Source organism: Sander lucioperca, chromosome 2, assembly GCF_008315115.2.
Source record: "Sander lucioperca isolate FBNREF2018 chromosome 2, SLUC_FBN_1.2, whole genome shotgun sequence".
NCBI classification, from domain to species: Eukaryota; Metazoa; Chordata; class Actinopteri; order Perciformes; family Percidae; genus Sander; species Sander lucioperca.
In genome coordinates, this window is record NC_050174.1 from 6,059,105 (window position 1) to 6,076,934 (window position 17,830).

Consider the following 17,830-nt stretch of genomic DNA (forward strand, 5'->3'; position numbering starts at 1 on the left):
GGAAGACTGGGAGCCTGATCACGGTTATTGGGAGAGAAAGCTCCGGCTCTGTGGAGGAAGGAGGGGAGGAGTGTACTTTAGGCCAGCGTCTACTTTCCTTGCAGGAACGAGGGAGACTAGAGCAGTGGTGTAGTCTACGTGATACGCAGGTATGAGTAGGATATACTGCGTGTAAGCTCCAGGATTTCCATATAGCCACTTAAAAATGCGCAATGACACACAACAACATACTTTCCATTATATTTTTGACTTATTTTAAATTGTCATCTGTGGGGTTTTTTTTCGTTATGTGTGCGTTATGTGGGCTTTTTCAGATATGTATCATGCACCTATCTTCACATCCCTTTCAAATTCACAAGTAATATTGCTTGCAGTTCTTCCCTTTGCACAGGATATTTTAAGGGGTGGGGCAAGAGGGCCAAGGGGGATCAGGAGAGGTTGGGGGGGGGGCAATAAAGAGGGCTGGGGTACTGGGGCAAAAGTCTCAGGCGTCAAGTGAGGGTCAGGGAAAAAGGGTTTATTAAATCTCTTAGTTTGATGAAGAAGAAATGGTATTAAGTCAAACAATAGACCAATTCTGTGCATACACATGCATTCTTTAGTTTTAGTTGAGGTAAAGGGACACATATTTGTTCATTCCATATTGCTGCTAAGGCTTTCCAACAATGATTTCTATACAGACATGCCTTTTTGCTAACAGGGTTGATATCCGTTTGCATTAACCAGGAATTAGATTCCAGTGTGCTGGAGTGTTTGGGTTCAGAGAAACTGGACACTAGGACCTTCACTTAAATATCTCATATTGGCTATACAGCCTCTGTTGAGTTCCACTATTAAAGTAGACAAGCAGGTCTGATATTAGTGGTGCACTGTGGAATACCCCCATGTAGGACATTATTTATTATTTCCAGAGAAGATTTAAAGCCCCTATGAACCATGACATACATCTGTAGCTCAGGGTAAAATGCTTTTCTGAAGCCTATTCTCTGATAGCTGTAACCCCGCTAATGCTGCTGGGGTTCAGTTGTCTAATATTTATCCCGTGAGCAGATTAATGTGTGACTAAATACTGAAACATTCCACAGTCCCTCCTTCATTGTCTCAGTCCATTAGAGACACTGAGGTAGACAATGCAGTGAGCTCATTAAACTGTGGAGTTTAATGGCATCTGAGATTTATAGTTATTTTTTATACAAAGGATTTAGCTAGAAGTTGCTGGATAATGGGGCAGTGGCTTTTAAACAGTGAAGTGTTTGTTAGATTTTCTCAATCTCTCAGAAATCTGTTTTGGAGAACAGGGAAGATCATTTTGGAACATGAAGGGCCCCTGCTAAAAATAACTTAGTAAACCACTGATTGCACACAGTTCCACACAGATTATGACAATTGAGCTTTGAGTTGGCTTCAGTCGACCATACAGCAACAATAACAACACTAATAGGCCACACTTTGGGTTTTCCCCCCAACTGGGCTCAATAAAAGCATGCTATAGAAGCAGTGCTGTATGCTGATGTATGAGTTGTTGTGTTTGTGTTGAGGTGTTAAGATAAAAAAAACAGTTATTTTAGAACTAACACGCATTGCCTTACTGGAAAGAACACACTCTAACAGTAAAGGACAAATAGTGTGTTGTGTGTTTTAGTACACATCTGGAATGTCTACCTGGAGTAAAATTGCAGGCTCTGGGCATTTTGCCTGATTGATCAACAATGGATGAAGATATAACACTTTATTGCTCACAAACTCACAAAGTATGTTACCTTGGCAGGCAGTTTTCTTTTGAAAATGCATCTTTGCCAGGCGCCCAGATAGCTCAGTTGGTAGAGCGGGCGCCCACATGTAGAGGTTTACTCCTCGATGCAGCGATCCCGGGTTCGACTCTGACCTGCGGCCCTTTGCTGCATGTCATTCCCCCCTCTCTCTCCCCTTTCATGTCTTCTGCTGTCCTATCAGAAAAAAGGCTGAAAATGCCCAAAAAATAATCTTAAACAAAATGCATCTTTGCCAAGTATCCAAGTATCCACCTTCTTATCATTCCCACAGACATTACCCTAACTGAACCCCTCCCCCCCAAGTCCCCTGTTACAGTAATGTGCAACAGACTGTGAAATGTCCAACCTGGAAAACTAATCAGGACCTTTTGTTTTGTTTTGTCTTAGGTGGGAGAGAGACGCTTTTAATTTACACAGAGAAACTTTGGCCACATTCCTCATCAAGGCTTCCCTGTGTTATGGTGACAACATGTCTGAGAGATCGGCAGCATTTCAATGTAGTAGATCTATTTTTTCCCAAAATGCATCAGTTCAGGTCAGTAATCATCCTATCATTAAAAAAAAAAAAAATAAATCAATGAAATAAAGTTGATGCATCAGTGTAACCCACTACATAAAGTTGACCAATGATATATATATATATATATATATATATATATATATATATATATATATATATATATATATATATATATATATATATACAAATGTTCTACAGAAATAGTATAGTAATAGTTGTTGTTCCTGAGCTATTTCCGGAGCTTTCAGTCATATTCTGTGGTCTTCATCAGTGGACAGAGTTAACTCAGAGTAACATACATGGAAAACTCCAGAAAAAAACTAATATTTGGACCTTGTAATAATAATTTTGCCATTCTGCCATTTCCAAGGTCAAGAATAAACCAGCTAGTTCACATTTTGTATTTATTTCCTTGTATTCTATAATTATAAACTGTATTTAAAAAGGTAATCTCATTAAGATTAAGATTGTAAGAGAGACCTGAGTACAGCAGAATACGACCTGAGATAAAACACAAACAGCATCAGAAACAATCACAAATTAAATTTGAACAAACAATAACAAGTAGGCTATTTCCCTACCAAACATGAATACTGAGCCACGTGTATGCGCTTCCATTACTGTCCACGCGGGGCGCTGTTGGGCTCTGCACCTTATGGCTGCTCCGTGAACTTTGTTCTAGTAGTAAATAGGCGTGTTTGCTCTCGGTGCTCAGACTTTTGAGTTTTGCGGTTATTCCTCAGGAAGGACTGTGACAGGTAAGATGAGCTAGTGCAACTTGAAAATAATGCTGGTTACTGTAGAAAACGAACAGATATAATGCAGTCCTTTACAGTCTTCTAGTCTAAATATAGAGAAGTCATGTCAGTTATTCACACACCGTCAGGTTTCTGTGCGCTGTGTGTTTCTGTAAAGTGTAGCCTACGTTACTTCTTGCGGCTTTAGCCTCCTCCTGATTAACTCAACTGTCAACGTTGTATTTACATTTGTTAGCTCCCCTTGTCATTGTGGTTGTTGTTTTTGACAGGATGGATCTTTTGTCTGTACTTAGGTGACAATGTTGAATTTACTGTATATGACAACAAAAAACACGTTTTCCCCACATACAGGACTGCACTACGTCCGAGCCAAAGGGCTGCTGTACACCTTAGGGAATAAGGTAGAGATGGAGGATTTCTGGGCATTTGCCCTTTGGGCACTAAGGATTTGGCTGTACCTCGTGATCAGCCTCATCATGATCCCAGCCATGTTTGGCTTCTCACTGGGCATCTCTGAGACCTACATGACCATCCTGGTGAAAACCTTAGAGGTACTGTTGTTATATATCGTTTTGTTCCTCGCAGATCTACATGCTTTTAAGAAATACAGATACTTCTCATAGAGTGCTCCACATAAAAGACATGGCCATGAATGTCTTCTGTCTGTCCTCCACAGTGGGCCACTCTGAAGATACAGAAGGGATATGTAGATGAAAAACTGGAAGCCTCTGCATCTAATGGTGAGTAGAAAGATATGTGTATGGAAATGTTCACTAATAAGTAGATTGTGTAAGGGCACTCTTCTAATGAAAAGTTGATACTATCCTTTATTGTGAAAGATGGTGATTTAGTGACATGTGCGCTGTAATGCTGGATTTCACAAGACACTTTACAAGTCTGGGCAAGCATGTTGCAATTATATTGCCCAGTTTTGAAAGAGTAACCTGATTGTATGTACTGGGAACCTACAGGGTACATCTTAAGTAATCATGGTATAACTTTTTTCACAGTTGTAATGTGCTACCAAAACATTATACTAATGGATAAACTACAATACAAACAAATGTTGCCCTTTTCAGGGCAGTTTACTGCACTGTTTATTTTCTTCTACTTCATTTGGAATAATAATGAGCCAAGAACTTTGTAATGGGTCTATATTTTAGAAAATTTGCTCCTACAGTAGCAGGCATGTTCATCCATTACTGTAGCAGCTCATATCAGTTAGGCTGAAATTGAAAACAAACTTACCTTTTTCAAGTGCACAGCTATGAAAGGCTTGTATTGTCATTGAAGGACAAAAACACAATACAGTAAAAACACAGTACTGTACAGAGTAACAACAGAGTATAAACTGTTGTGTTCTTCTTACCATGTAGTACCCTGTAAAATCAACGGAGCGGGCTGGATTATGAAGTATCCACAGTTCTAACTGTCTGACTGACATGGGATTTGTATTCTTTTTAGAAAACAAGTAGTTTTTTAGAAATATTTCATGATATATTGTCTCTAGAAGTGCATTATTAAACTTTTTTTTTATTTAAAGAAAAGAAAATCACACTACTCAATACTATCGAAATATAAAGGAAAGAATAAAGGAAAATCGCAATACAAATCAAATCGGCACCCATGTTTCGTGAAAGAATCGAATCAGGACAAAAGCATATCATTCCAGCACTATTATTGAAATCAAACTATTTACTATATACTACTATTTTCCCTATACAACATGCTAACGTTATAAGCATAACCCCAATGCATCTTGCATAGCATAAATTAGCCTAGTGGCTAGCAGAGCTAACTAACGAGCTCCAGAAGCACACATTGTTTTCATTCCACCGCCAAACCTAAACTCAACAATTATATTCAACTAACAAATTGATGTATTGTGCTTAATAACGCTTAATCAATATGTGAATAGGCATTAATTCTCTCACGGTCTACCACAGTCGTCTTTACCATGGATGTAACATTATAATAAAACCGTTGTGGTGGTTCTCAGCAAAATAACGCAATGTGTTTACTTCCTGTATTTCCTCTGCCCTTTGACCTCTGAGCAAGCGGACTGCTCTCAGAGATGGTGATACTATATCCCCCTGTGTCTAAAGTCAATATGCGCACAGGACTGCTGCAGCGGAGAGTCTTATTATTTACAGTGTTTTTTTATTTCTTGGAGGCTACAGTTGACAATAAGTAAATTTATCCTTTACCCCATACGTACCCAGTACTTACTAAAATATTTACAGTAAGTCATTATTCCTTTCCTCTCTGAAATACCCCAAAAATACCCAGTACTTACTAAAATACTTATTTTTATTTATTTTAAGTAATTTCTCTTTTCCTCTAAAAGTCCCAATTGTTACTCCTTTGTTCCGCTGTACCGATACATTAGAGTACCAGTAGAAAGTATGTACTGATTCATACGTCAATATTGAACTGTAAGTTAAGAGGACTTACCCTGTATTATAAAGTGTTATCGAGAACTTGTATGATAGGCAACAAGGTGAAGTTGCTCTGGAAACTGCCTGTCTCACAAGAAGCAATTACTCAACTCTTTATCGGTCACTAAGCTGCAGAGGGAGATATCCCCCATTGCAACACATAAAGACAGTAGCAATGTCAGCTAAATGTGGCTTCTGCAAAGTCCGGAGTATGTCAGTGGTACATTTTTAAAATATGGATGATGAATACAAAAAGTTAAAGTGCATCATAAACAAAGATAAGGCATACATTGTTCTGAAAGTGTGGATTGAATATTGAAGAAAGAGTATGTTACTCTAGGTTTTGGACTTTGCCTGCTGAGTTATCTGATAATGTGGAGTTTGAGCTGAGGCCAACTCTTAACTGTTCTAACAATTGTTAGGTAGATAGTGTTAGATACCAGGCAGTACAACCTTCATTACTTAAGACAACTCTCTGGACAACTCAGTTATCTTGTTATTATTGTGTATTTCAGGTCAAAATATAGGTTTTGCTTGTTGACACATGTTGTTGGTTAAGGTGACTTTTCTTGGTAAGTCGCTGCTGTGAGAAACATAATGCAATACCTCTTCAGGGCTCTTAATCTATCAGTGCCAGTATTTCATGTTGAAATTTGTAGATGAATCCGCTTCATTATGCCAAATGACACATGTTGTACATCTTTATGTGAAGCAAAGTTGCTGTTGATTTTTCTTTTTCTGCATGCTTTAGAAATGGTTTAATGCTTTCATTTATTGTCATCATTTATTGTAGTTTTGTATTTTTATGTCATTCTTGTCAAGTACAGTTTCCAATGTCCTTCCAAGAAACACATTGCTGAATGAACTTTGATAAATTTTCTTAGTTGGCTGAAACTATTTCATCTTCTGACACTATCAACACAATCTTAAAAGATATTGCAAGACTAACTCATTTTCCAGATTGCTACTAAGAAAATAATAATCCATGTGTGTATGTGTGTCAGGTCTCATCCAGAGGGAAGATGGCTCTATGGAGAAAGAGTTAGAGGAACTTAGACGCAGTCGACCCAAACCACCAGTGGGCGGTGATTTTACACTTAGTGACTGTTTCTACTTCACCCGGAGAGGAATTGAGAGCATTCTAGAGGATGAGGTAAATTTTTACTTTATTAGCAAGAACACCATTTATTATGTAAATGGTAATAAGTGGCCTTGTTTTGCTAGCCTGATTTTACATTCAGTTCTAAATTTAGGTGACCCAGCGGTTCACTTCAGAGGAGCTGGTGTCCTGGAACTTACTGACTCGCTCCCACAAAGATTTCCAGTACATCAGTCTAAAGATAACTCTGGTCTATGGCCTCGGCATCTTTGTGAGATACTGCATCCTTGCCCCGCTCAGGTACACCAATACTGAGACTGCAAAATTAAGCTGTAGTGATACAAATGCAGTGTTGCCATCCAGACAGAACTAATTCTCAGAGGTTGAGTCAAACCTTAGTGGGTGGAACCATTTGTTCTGGTAAATATGATGTATAAGCTGACATAGAAGCCCAATGAAAAATGCAAGTCATGGAAATACAAAATCAAAATCAGATTCACTCTTGTTTTGGAACAAGTTGTGCCCGCTTGGTGTTTTGCCTTGCTATATTTGCATTTTTTCGGCGCTGTGTCCGCCATTTTCGCAGCTTCCATATGGATGCGTGCTTACTATCTGGCGCCTGGTCACTACATTTTTATAGAGGTTGACAGCCAGAAATGTTCCAAACACAGCAAAATAAGAGAACACAGGCTGAGGGCAGGGTCTTATAAGTGATGATTGATAGGGATTATTTTTGTATTAGTCTAAGCATTGTTTTTTTAGGAAAATCCTACTGTGCCTCTAAAGCTTGACCCGCACCAACATTTTTGGATGTTTGGCTATTGGATTCAACTTCATAAATAGCATTGTTGGCACATTAAAACCTGCCATTTTTCTAACAACCTGCTATCAGACCTTACTTGTGTATTTTGTGAAGGCTAGTTTCAATTTGCATTTTTTATTTTTCATTTAAGTTACAAATAAAAAAATCTAAAACTATACACCTATTTAATTTGTGTCTAACTATTCAGTATTTTATTATGTGCATGAGTTTTTATTTTTTCTGCAGAGTAATTGAGGAATAAATGTGTTCCACTTTCTCCAGGATAACTCTGGCCTGCATTGGCCTCACCTGGTTGGTCATAGGAACATCTGCAGTTGGATTACTTCCAAATTGGAGGTGACTACAAACTATAGCGATCCAAATAATAGTCATATTCCATATCTAACTTTTTTTTCCTATGGAGATGGTTCCCTCCTCATGTGTGCTTCTTTGCCTATGTGTGTTTTCAGGATGAAGTTCTGGCTCAGTGAATTGGTCCATGTGATGTGCTACAGGATCTGTGCTCGAGGACTCTCTGCCACCATCCACTATCACAACAGGTAAGTGAGCCTCCTCACCATGTAACTTTCTATCAATCAGATCGGGACTATCATCTGATAATGACTCCATGTCTTCACCTTGCAACAACAGGGAAAATAAACCAAAAAAAGGAGGAATCTGTGTGGCCAATCACACCTCTCCTATTGATGTTGTGATTCTCTGCAACGATGGGTGTTATGCTATGGTACAAAAAACTTCTTTTATTTTAACATTTTTTTAATTCTGACAGCTAATTTATCATACTAAATCATGACATGCTGCCATAACTGTCAAAATGTGTTTATCAGGTGGGTCAGGTACATGGAGGTTTGATGGGAGTCCTCCAGAGAGCCATGGTGAGGTCATGTCCTCATGTCTGGTTTGAGAGAGCAGAGATGAGAGATCGCCACCTAGTGACCAAAAGGTCAGTTTTCCACTCCTTAACTCCAACACTCTTTGCAGGCTTGTCATTGCTTGTCTTTCTCGCCTGTATTTTCTTTTAGAGGCTGCTCTGGCTTTCAGAGAGGTTGGCATTTTCCTGGCAGTAAAATCTCTTATTATCCAAACAAGAACAGATAGGTTTTGGAAAGTGTATCCTGTACAGTGACTCATACAGTTTGGATTCCAGTATCTCATAATATCACATCTTTACCCAGACACTCCTTCCAGATGTTTGATGTATTGTCCCAAATGTGAAAAAAACACTCTTCAAAGGTGCAATATGTAGATATTTTTATAGACAGGAAATGGTTTCCATTACCTCTTTGTGTTGCTTCCAGATTGCAGGACCATGTGAATGACAAGACAAAGCTTCCCATATTGATATTTCCTGAGGGTAAGTGTGACCATGTAAAGAGATAGAGTTACGTTATCCACAGCAGTTGTATGTTTGTCTTTGTAACATCAAAGATAAGACTCAGTAAGTGTTGTTATATTAGCCCAGTGCCTGATGGCAGTCTGGCCACTCAGCTGTGACAAATGAGCAGCTATTCCATGTGGGTTTGGACAGAGCTCACACAACTCTGTCCCCTTTAATCTCCTGATGTCTGGTTTCCACAGGAACCTGTGTCAACAACACATCTGTCATGATGTTTAAAAAGGGAAGTTTTGAAATTGGAGCAACGATATATCCAGTAGCCATTAAGGTACTTCAGTCCTGTCTGTCAATCTTCATCCCTCATTCAGATGTTTTCTGGCCTACTGGCTCACATATATTTTAAAGTACAGTTCCTTACTGCACGTCTATGTATTCTTTATTTTTTTTTACTTTTCTCAGTACGACCCAAAGTTTGGAGATGCTTTCTGGAACAGTTCCAAGTATAGCATGGTCAGTTACTTGCTGAGGATGATGACCAGCTGGGCCCTCGTCTGTAACGTCTGGTACCTGCCAGCCATGCACCAACAGGTGTGTATGACGTGCCGAAGCACGTGAGCAGACACGCGCATTAAGTTGTCTACACATGATCCGCGGCAAACTGCAAGGTTGGGTGCAGCAGAGCACAGAGGCAAAGCGCAGGTATACGTCATCATTGTTTCTGGAATTGATTGCGCCTTGAAAGGTCAGCGGCAACGAGGTGCAAGTGTAAATAATTTGAACTTTGAGAGCAGCTCTCTGCTGCAATTCTGAGCGGTGTGCCAGGGTTAGCGCTGTGCCTAGTTGGGCGGCACTGCTCTCCCTATAGCAAAACAATGGAACGGCCAGCACAGCGCGGTTTTACCGCAGATCATGTGTAGGCGGCTTAAAGCCACGTGTCCAGCCCACAGGTGCCATCCCTACCCCTCCACATTATGCACACACACACACACACACACACACACACACACACACATAACAGAGTTGTGACAACAACATGAGTTGTTGAGATGTTGAGTTGTTGAGTTGAGATTGTTCATTCAAAAATGACAGGAGGGGGAAGATGCTGTCCGTTTTGCCAACAGAGTTAAATCGGCCATCGCTCACCAGGGAGGGCTGGTAGATCTACAGTGGTAAGATTCAACCTCTTTACTTTCTTCAGTTGATTGTTATTTATTTGTTCTGGAGTATTTTTCTTCTCGTTTATATATGAAGTTTGGTCAGGGCTCAATCTGTGACTAAGAATAGTGTACCCAAGCGAAAAACCTCCAGTGCTGAAAAATGAAGCCAATGATGAAGTGCCAGCTTGAGGCTGGCCCCAAAAGGGAGTCAATCCCCATAAACCCCCATGTTAAAATCCCCAATGTTACAGCAGAAATAAACATGTTTAAAGCCTGGTAAAAAAAAGAAAAAAACAGTTTTGGTCTCTGTAGCTAAGTTCCCTCTTTATGACGTGTGTGTGTGTTTGTTTGTGGAGGGGTTCTTTTATAACTCACCTGTTTTACGTAATTATATTCAGGTATAAAGTTAAGCATAATTAAGGACGTTCTGTTTTGAGTGCCATCACAGGAGCGAGCGTAGACTGTAGGCTTTATTGAGCCCACCTCATCTCCATTTACGCTCCAGCCTCCACCTCTTGCCCATTTGTGGATTAGCCGATGTCAGGCACTGTCAAAATGGCAGCGAGTTACCGGAAGCCGCCCACTTTAAGCATTTTTTTTTTTGTTCTTCAGAGACCTATGGGTGACGTCACAGAGACTACGTCCATATTTTATACAGTCTATGGTTTTAACACACACACACACATTCATAATTGTACCATTATATCACAGCAACTTAATGGCTTTTTGAAAAGGTTTCCAAAGAAAATATAACATTTTTTAATCCACAGAAGAACATGCATTCCTTTAAGTCAATGTCAAACATGAAAAACACCAGAGAATAGTCCTTTTTAGCTTGACAGTGATATTCACTGACATTGAACAGATGTTGTCAAATGATTAGCACCATTCTCAGTTTGTTCTGTCTCCACCTGGCTGCCTCTGCAGGGATGGAGGCCTGAAGAGAGCAAAGGTGAAGGAGTCATTTAAAGAGGAGCAGCAGAAGCAGTACAGCAGCATGGTGGTGGGAGAAGACAGCAGCAGCAACAGTGACTGAGATCCCCAACCAGTATGCTATACAAATTCCTGCCATGGTTCTGGAGAATATACACTGGAAACAGGCCTCTCTCCTTGAGTATGTTCCCATTAGCTGGACCTGACAGGGAATACTTCCAAGTGGACACACTGTGAAACCTCAGTTAAAGCTAAAAGGAGGAGAGTCTCAGTGATTCACAGAAAAGTGCAATATTGAACTTTATGAGGAGCAGACTGTGACTGTGAGAAGGGAAAGCTCTCTGTTTTTACTGCTGCTGAAGATACTGTAGCTACTGCTGTAATTGAATGTTAATGCTGAGAAAATAGCTTAGAATGAAATGTCTGATTGCAGCACAAGCCACTTAGAAAAACTGGATTCATGAATGTATCACAGACATGTCGACTCATTAATGTGCTGTTCGTTGTTTTTTAAGATAAGTTTTAGTTTACAATTTGATTACCCATTGCTGATTATGCAATGGCAAAAATAACCTGGAGGTATTATGTAGATTTGCTGTTTTATAACATAACGTGACATTGTTTTAAAAATATAAACAATTTGAAGAGATAAAAACTGTGATCATTGTGAATTAAACATTTAAATATTGGTTTTATGTAGCTCTTACAGTGATGTACTGCAAAATAATTAACACTGATAAGCACATTTATAACATAGTTTTCACTTAAAAGATGAACAATCATCTGTTATTGCATTTAACACTGATAGACATGATACACTGATAGTTATTCAAAAAAGGAAACTACTTGCACAGTGTTTTTGGTAACCTTTGACCCCCTCACATTTTTTCACATTACTGCAAAGGTAAAGCATTAGCGCAAGAGACACAATGGTTTGGCACTTAAATAATACTTGATAATGTTGAGTGTGAAAGATAGTTCATTAAACGTCCACATGACATGTGACGGCCTTAGAGGATAACACACAGCTTAGACTTTCTGGATCTCTCTCCACTTGGTAGTTGTACTGGAGAGGGAATACCACTGCTGCCATTTTCCTCTGGGGGTTCCTCTTTGGCTCCTTAAAGCAAATTAAAGAAGGTTTAAAAAAAAAAAAAAAAAAAGTTCACTCACTGTAACTGAATTTTGACATAATCCTGATATTTCTTTTGTTTCAATTTGTCAGCGTCCTCACCATCATTCTCATTATCACTCGGATCTGTGTTGTCCTGAATGCCCTGTGTAAAAACAAACATCACTTAATCACATGAACAATAGTCACAGTGACAGCCTCTGAATCAATCAATTGCAAGCCTCTACTTGATGACAGTACTCACCTGCAACAAGTTACTTTTGTTGTTATTTCTCTGTTTGAGTTCCTGATATCTGCAAATATCAACAACGAAAATAGGTTTACACATGATTGCCAAGAAACTCAGCTGAGTGTAATTTATTTACAACAATGTGTTGTGGAGAACAGCCAGTGTGTCTTTAAAATGGGGCTTCCTGTGTCTTCCTTTTAAGTGAACCAGCCAGGAGAAACAAATGACATAGTGAAATATGTTATGAGCCTAAATAGTGCCTCACATCTGGCATCTGTGTCCTGCACAGTTGAAATGACAAACATGTTGCTGTTGATTCAGACAGGTAGTGTTTAAACTAAGCTGCGTTTATCTCTTAGTAATAAAAGCCAATAAAGCCGCTCCATGGCAAATCTCCTATGGTTTTACCTTACTGAATACAATGGTTTCTACGGTCAGAGCAGTCCTAGATTCATCACACTATATGTGTTGTGTTTATTTTAGACTGATTTTAAATTTAGCTAGTTATTTTCCATCACTTATTCGTAAACATCATTTAAAGTGGCAATCCTTATGATTTCAGTCCTGGTTGATTTAGAATTTCTGTTTGAGTGAAAACAATTGAATTGTGCTGCTTAGATCTACCCACCGTTGCAGATAGGAGTCACAGTTCCTGTTGGCAGGTTCGGTCTTTCTCCTCAGTCCATCTGATGTCCGTGTCGTACTCGTATCTACTAGCATTACTACACCCACCCTGCCTGCAGCTCCAGAAGCAATAGGCATATCTTCCTGTTACAACTACAAATTCCAAATTTCAGAAAATCCAAAATAAAGTCACAATCATTTGGATGAACTCTGCTGTTGCAAATGGGCTGAAAGTGGAGCTTGCCGTGCAGTATTTTCCTAGTCCTCTTGTTGTTGACTGGCTGTTTGCTGTGTGAGCAGGGAAATATGGCCGGGGAGTTTATGGTGGTGTTTGTTGTTGTATCCATGGCAACAGTTTTCCCAAAGAATGGGACATCAATGAAGCCATTGTGAATGTGATGGAACCATAGATGGAACCACTGACATCTTCTTTACTTTACTTTACTTTCAGAATTATAGTAAATATGCCTTTTAACTGTTTACCAACCAGGAAAAACAGCCTTTGTCTTGGTCGGCTCAGCCATTTGCCTCTGAAAGGAAGTAATTACTACAAAAACAATTATTTGTAAACTGAAGTGAAAATAATAAAATCAACTAAATTTGAGTTAAAACTATTATGTAATTCTCTCCTGTCTTCATGCCATTTTCCTTTACTTTTTTTTATTCATTCATTTGTTATTCATTGTGTACAGTGTGAATATGATTCTTATTCAGAATCAGAATCAGAATCAGGAATACTTTAATAATCCCAGGGGGAAATTATTTTTGTTACCACTCCAGGTATACAAACAACATATACAAACAACATATATTATCCAGACTTTTAACATATATAATAAAAACAAATATACAGTAATAATAAATAAAATATGAAATGTACAGTGTTATGTGCAAATAGTGCAATAAAAAGAAAAAATGATTATTTATATTGTATATATATATATAATGATATTAAAGTTACATATATTTTGATGAGTTGAGTTAAACGTATTTATTTTTCTTTGTTAAATAATCACAGATAGGACTTTTTCTCTGTCTGATGTTATTGTTTTTTCCATTGGCATCACAGCAATGGTAAGGTGTTTTTAGTCTTATTCCATATACAGCGTTGCTTCACAAAATGTGCATTTGTAATCAACAAAGAAGCTTTTGAGGAACACTTTATTCTCAACAGCATACAAACAAATTAGGCAATGTTTATACCAACAGAACTGCAGCATTTATAACCATTAGTTGAGGTTGAATGAATCAGATATTTCAACATTATTCCATCAATAATTAATGTTTCTGAACGATAACCAGCCAGTGTAAAAACAGTTATCTGCATGTTTAGATGACCTGTATGACCTGACTACAGTCCTGGTTAGGATTCTTCTTTCTCATCTCCATGTGTGATGGTGTAGCAGAGGGACTTGTAGTCGATGTTGCCAGTTGGGTCAATGGGAGCGAGAGCGAAGGCCTGATCCACCTAGAGGTTCATGAGATGACAATTTTCCTGATGAAAATGATTGTCTTAAAGAATGGTTTGAGAGTCTGTATTAAGATAGAAAACACGAACCTCCTCTGCTGTGAATTTATCAGCCTGGTTCATCAGTAACCGTTTAAACCTGGATAAACAAGACACAAATAATGTAAAAGGAGAGATTAAATAAGATACTGTAATTTTACAGCTATGGAAAATATTAAAAAGAATTCATAAAATGTATCTTACTCATCCTTATTAACAAAGCCGGTCCCATTGGGGTCAAAAAGTTTGAAGGCAGCAAGTATGGTGTCTTCAGGATCGGTGCCTGGAGGAAAACAAACCATCATCGAACATCTTCTAAAAGTTCATAAAAAAAAAAATTCAAAGGTGTGTTTGAAAATCTGTGAAAAGCTCTCACCGTTGAGTTTCTCCCCAAAAAGAGACAGAAACACAGTGAAGTTGATGGGACCCTTCCCCTCATTCAACATCGCATCCAGCTCCTCATCGTTAACATTAAGTTTCCCTGGTACACAATCAGGAATCAAACACACACGCACGCACGCACAAACGCACACACACACACACACACACACACACACACACACACACACACGCACACACGCACACACGCACACACGCACACACACACACACACACACACACACACACACACACAAACCAATTTAATTTAAACAAATATATCAAATGCAATAACATAAGCAGGTTACATCAGTGGAGCCCTATTATTTTTAGTTGTACATAAAGGTAAAGAAAATACCCAGCTGTCCATAGGTCTCCTTCAGGTCCTGCTTTTTGATAACACCATCTCGGTCTTGGTCAATGCAGCCAAAAGCCTGTGGGACAAAGTCCAAAAAATAATAATGATACAGAATTAAGGTTTCACAAGTGTGGGCAGGCTGATTAAAAATGATAGAAATACTAAAAAGGAGATATTTCACCCTGCACAGTTTCACAATCATTTATTTCATAACCAGATGTAAGAATGTACTTCGAGTTACATTTCAGGCTTTTCTTTCTTCTCAATGACAAGGGTCAAAAGAGGTGAAACTAGTCATAAAAAGCATTATTAGTGAATAGTAAACATTTTTTTGCTTTTTCCAATCTGTGCATCTCCAAGGGAACTTCTACATCATTCACAATTGTTGAAAATTAAAATAAGGAATTGTTGCATTGATCTTTTATAAGTCTTCTTGTACAAGGAGCTGTTTTCAACAACAAAAAAATAGCCTGGGTAATTATGGCATACATTAACTTTAAAATTTGAAACATTCATTCTATTTTCATTGTTCTTTGTTGAAATTTACAAAATGTAGGTTGTGCAAAAATGAACAACTGCTTTAAAGAATCAAGCTATTAACTTAAAATTCCCTCTTGCATGGGGGGAAAAAATCATTCTGATAGAGATTAATTAAACTAAATCCATCCATTTCCCTTCCCTTGCATAGATTTGAAAATTAAAAATCACAGGTTACTATAACAATTTCCTCCAAGAGATGTTTTAAAGGGAGCTGTTTGGAGGCAGGGCAAGATGCAGTACTGTACCTCCTTGAACTCCTGAATCTGGGACTGCTCAAACATGGAGAAGACATTGGAGCAAGACTTCTGTGCTCCCCTCTGTCTCTTATTGGAGGCCTTCTTACTTGCCTAAGAAGATGGACACAAACTCATTTGGTTTACACACTGATATTTTTGGACTGCAGAAGTATACAAAACAACTGCAATAGACAATAACAAAATGTGCTCTTAAATACACAGCAACCTCAATATGATAGAATAATAGTAATCCTTAATTGGGTTTTCTTCATCACTGACTCAAAGTATGGAAAGACCAAAACCGCTGACTGACTTACCATGTCTGAATGATCGTACGTGGACTCCCAGTCGAGGTGTGATGCTGGGGTGGGTTTTTAAATATGGCCCAGCTTATCTTCTTCCTTCCTATAATAGCCTGTGGTAGGCAGCACAGCCCCTTACATGGCCATGGCTGCTCTCTGCGTGTCACTGAAGGTAGCTGATAAGAGGTAAAGCAGACAGGATTCCTCTCGGCTAGAAAATGGAGATACAAAGAGCAGAGAGGGAGAGAGGAGACAGGGGAACGTGACCTCTGACGTTTGGCAGTCACTCAATCAAATAAAGTTCTATTTATATTTTTCTAAATTCTATTCTTATAACTCTGATTTTAAAATCTGTTTAAATGAAAATGAAAAGATTGTGATCAAATAAAACCAGCTTAACAATATAGCAGCTGGTGTGTTATAAGTGAAATAACACTTCTCTTAAAACTCTATCGATTTACTTTGGACTGCAGTTTCATGTTCCATTATACAGATGTGACAAAGAACCACAACTTCAAGATTTGTTTACAGGTTCACATAACCTAAAACACATTTGCTAATCCATTTCAGCTGTGGACTTACATCTCAGTCATATGGCAATTGATAAAATCAATAACATAAATGTAAAGTGTTTTAGTTTAGTTTAATTAAGCAATGTCATTTACAGTTAAGCTTATTCACATCCAAAGCACATTTCATCATATATGAAAAACTTCAACCTACTGCCTAAAACGCATAGAGTTGTAAACATAACGTTTAAATATACAATACCAAGAAATATTTCATTGCTCACAAACCTGAAAATACTACACAACAAAGCAATGAATTTGATTTAGTCATAGTTTACAACAGCATTCACAAAAAAAATCTTGTGTTATGTATGAACAAGTTTGCACAGCTATTATAATATATCAGCAATAATACATCAGCCATTTTTGAAATGGGCCAGTTCATACCCAAACACTATCAACAGGCAGTGATACACAAGTTCAGAAACATTGAAATTGCTCAGGTTGGTCTGTTGCTACACTGTAACAAATCTATGTAGTTTTTACAGCATTATTACTGTATAATGAATAGATGTTACTGTAGAACATGTATACAGCATGTAGATTTGCAAAGCATCATGGTCAAAATTCATTGGCGGGTGAATTAAACAGTAAATATCTTTTTCCTGTGAATCGAAATTCAGTAATTTTAACGGGATATTTTTTTCAGCAACAGAAACAGTAATCTGCCGTTAATTATGATACATTTTGCACTATGCTACTATACTTTATTTAGTGTTGTCAACAAAAATGGTCATAGGGCCATCAGTCTAAAAACGTCTACATCTGTAAATAATTCCTTTTTATCTTTCCACTGCAGAGAAGAAGAACCCAGCCAAGGCAGAAGTATCCAGTTCAGAAACAATAAATTAAGTCTTATACATTTTATTGTTTAAAATGATGCTGTTTTTGGTGTGTATTTCATTTCCATGTTTTTATACATTTCCACTTTTAACTGAACATTTTAATTGCTTCCAGTGCTTGGATTTACTGTTTTGTTTGTAAAAAAAATACTTGAAAATATCTTGTGTCACAGTTTAGTACAATGTGATGTTTTTGTGTTTTTTCACATTGAATCAATATTACTGGAAAACAAGTCTCAGAAAGCAAATGTAAAGCAATAGAGGACTTGCACACATC

General features: G+C 38.1%; 2 protein-coding genes across 4 annotated transcripts; one reads left to right on the forward strand and one right to left on the reverse strand.

The window, feature by feature from the left end:
* Window positions 1–54: 54 nt before the first annotated feature.
* Window positions 55–11,525, forward strand: agpat9l (1-acylglycerol-3-phosphate O-acyltransferase 9, like). Of its 3 annotated transcripts, none has more exons than XM_031305734.2 (14): window positions 55–149; window positions 3,402–3,601; window positions 3,727–3,790; window positions 6,493–6,641; window positions 6,742–6,887; window positions 7,672–7,746; window positions 7,860–7,949; window positions 8,041–8,134; window positions 8,238–8,353; window positions 8,709–8,764; window positions 8,989–9,074; window positions 9,206–9,334; window positions 9,836–9,915; window positions 10,831–11,525. In XM_031305734.2, the coding sequence occupies exons 2-14, from the start codon at window positions 3,458–3,460 to the stop codon at window positions 10,937–10,939; spliced, it is 1,338 nt and encodes a 445-aa protein (XP_031161594.1). In that variant the 5' UTR covers window positions 55–149; window positions 3,402–3,457; the 3' UTR covers window positions 10,940–11,525. The 3 variants fall into 3 exon arrangements, with proteins under 3 accessions (XP_031161594.1, XP_031161593.1, XP_035854831.1); XM_031305733.2 differs by lacking the exon at window positions 55–149 and adding an exon at window positions 2,920–3,050; XM_035998938.1 differs by lacking the exon at window positions 55–149 and adding an exon at window positions 2,940–3,055 and having other exon boundaries at window positions 3,397–3,601.
* A 2,438-nt stretch (window positions 11,526–13,963) lies between these two features.
* myl7 (myosin, light chain 7, regulatory) lies at window positions 13,964–16,364 on the reverse strand. The gene is made up of 7 exons (XM_031305767.2): window positions 16,158–16,364; window positions 15,850–15,951; window positions 15,065–15,140; window positions 14,705–14,809; window positions 14,533–14,611; window positions 14,380–14,428; window positions 13,964–14,289 (listed from the first exon to the last, which is right to left on the reverse strand). The coding sequence occupies exons 1-7, from the start codon at window positions 16,158–16,160 to the stop codon at window positions 14,185–14,187; spliced, it is 519 nt and encodes a 172-aa protein (XP_031161627.1). The 5' UTR covers window positions 16,161–16,364; the 3' UTR covers window positions 13,964–14,184.
* Between the last annotated feature and the right edge of the window lie 1,466 nt (window positions 16,365–17,830).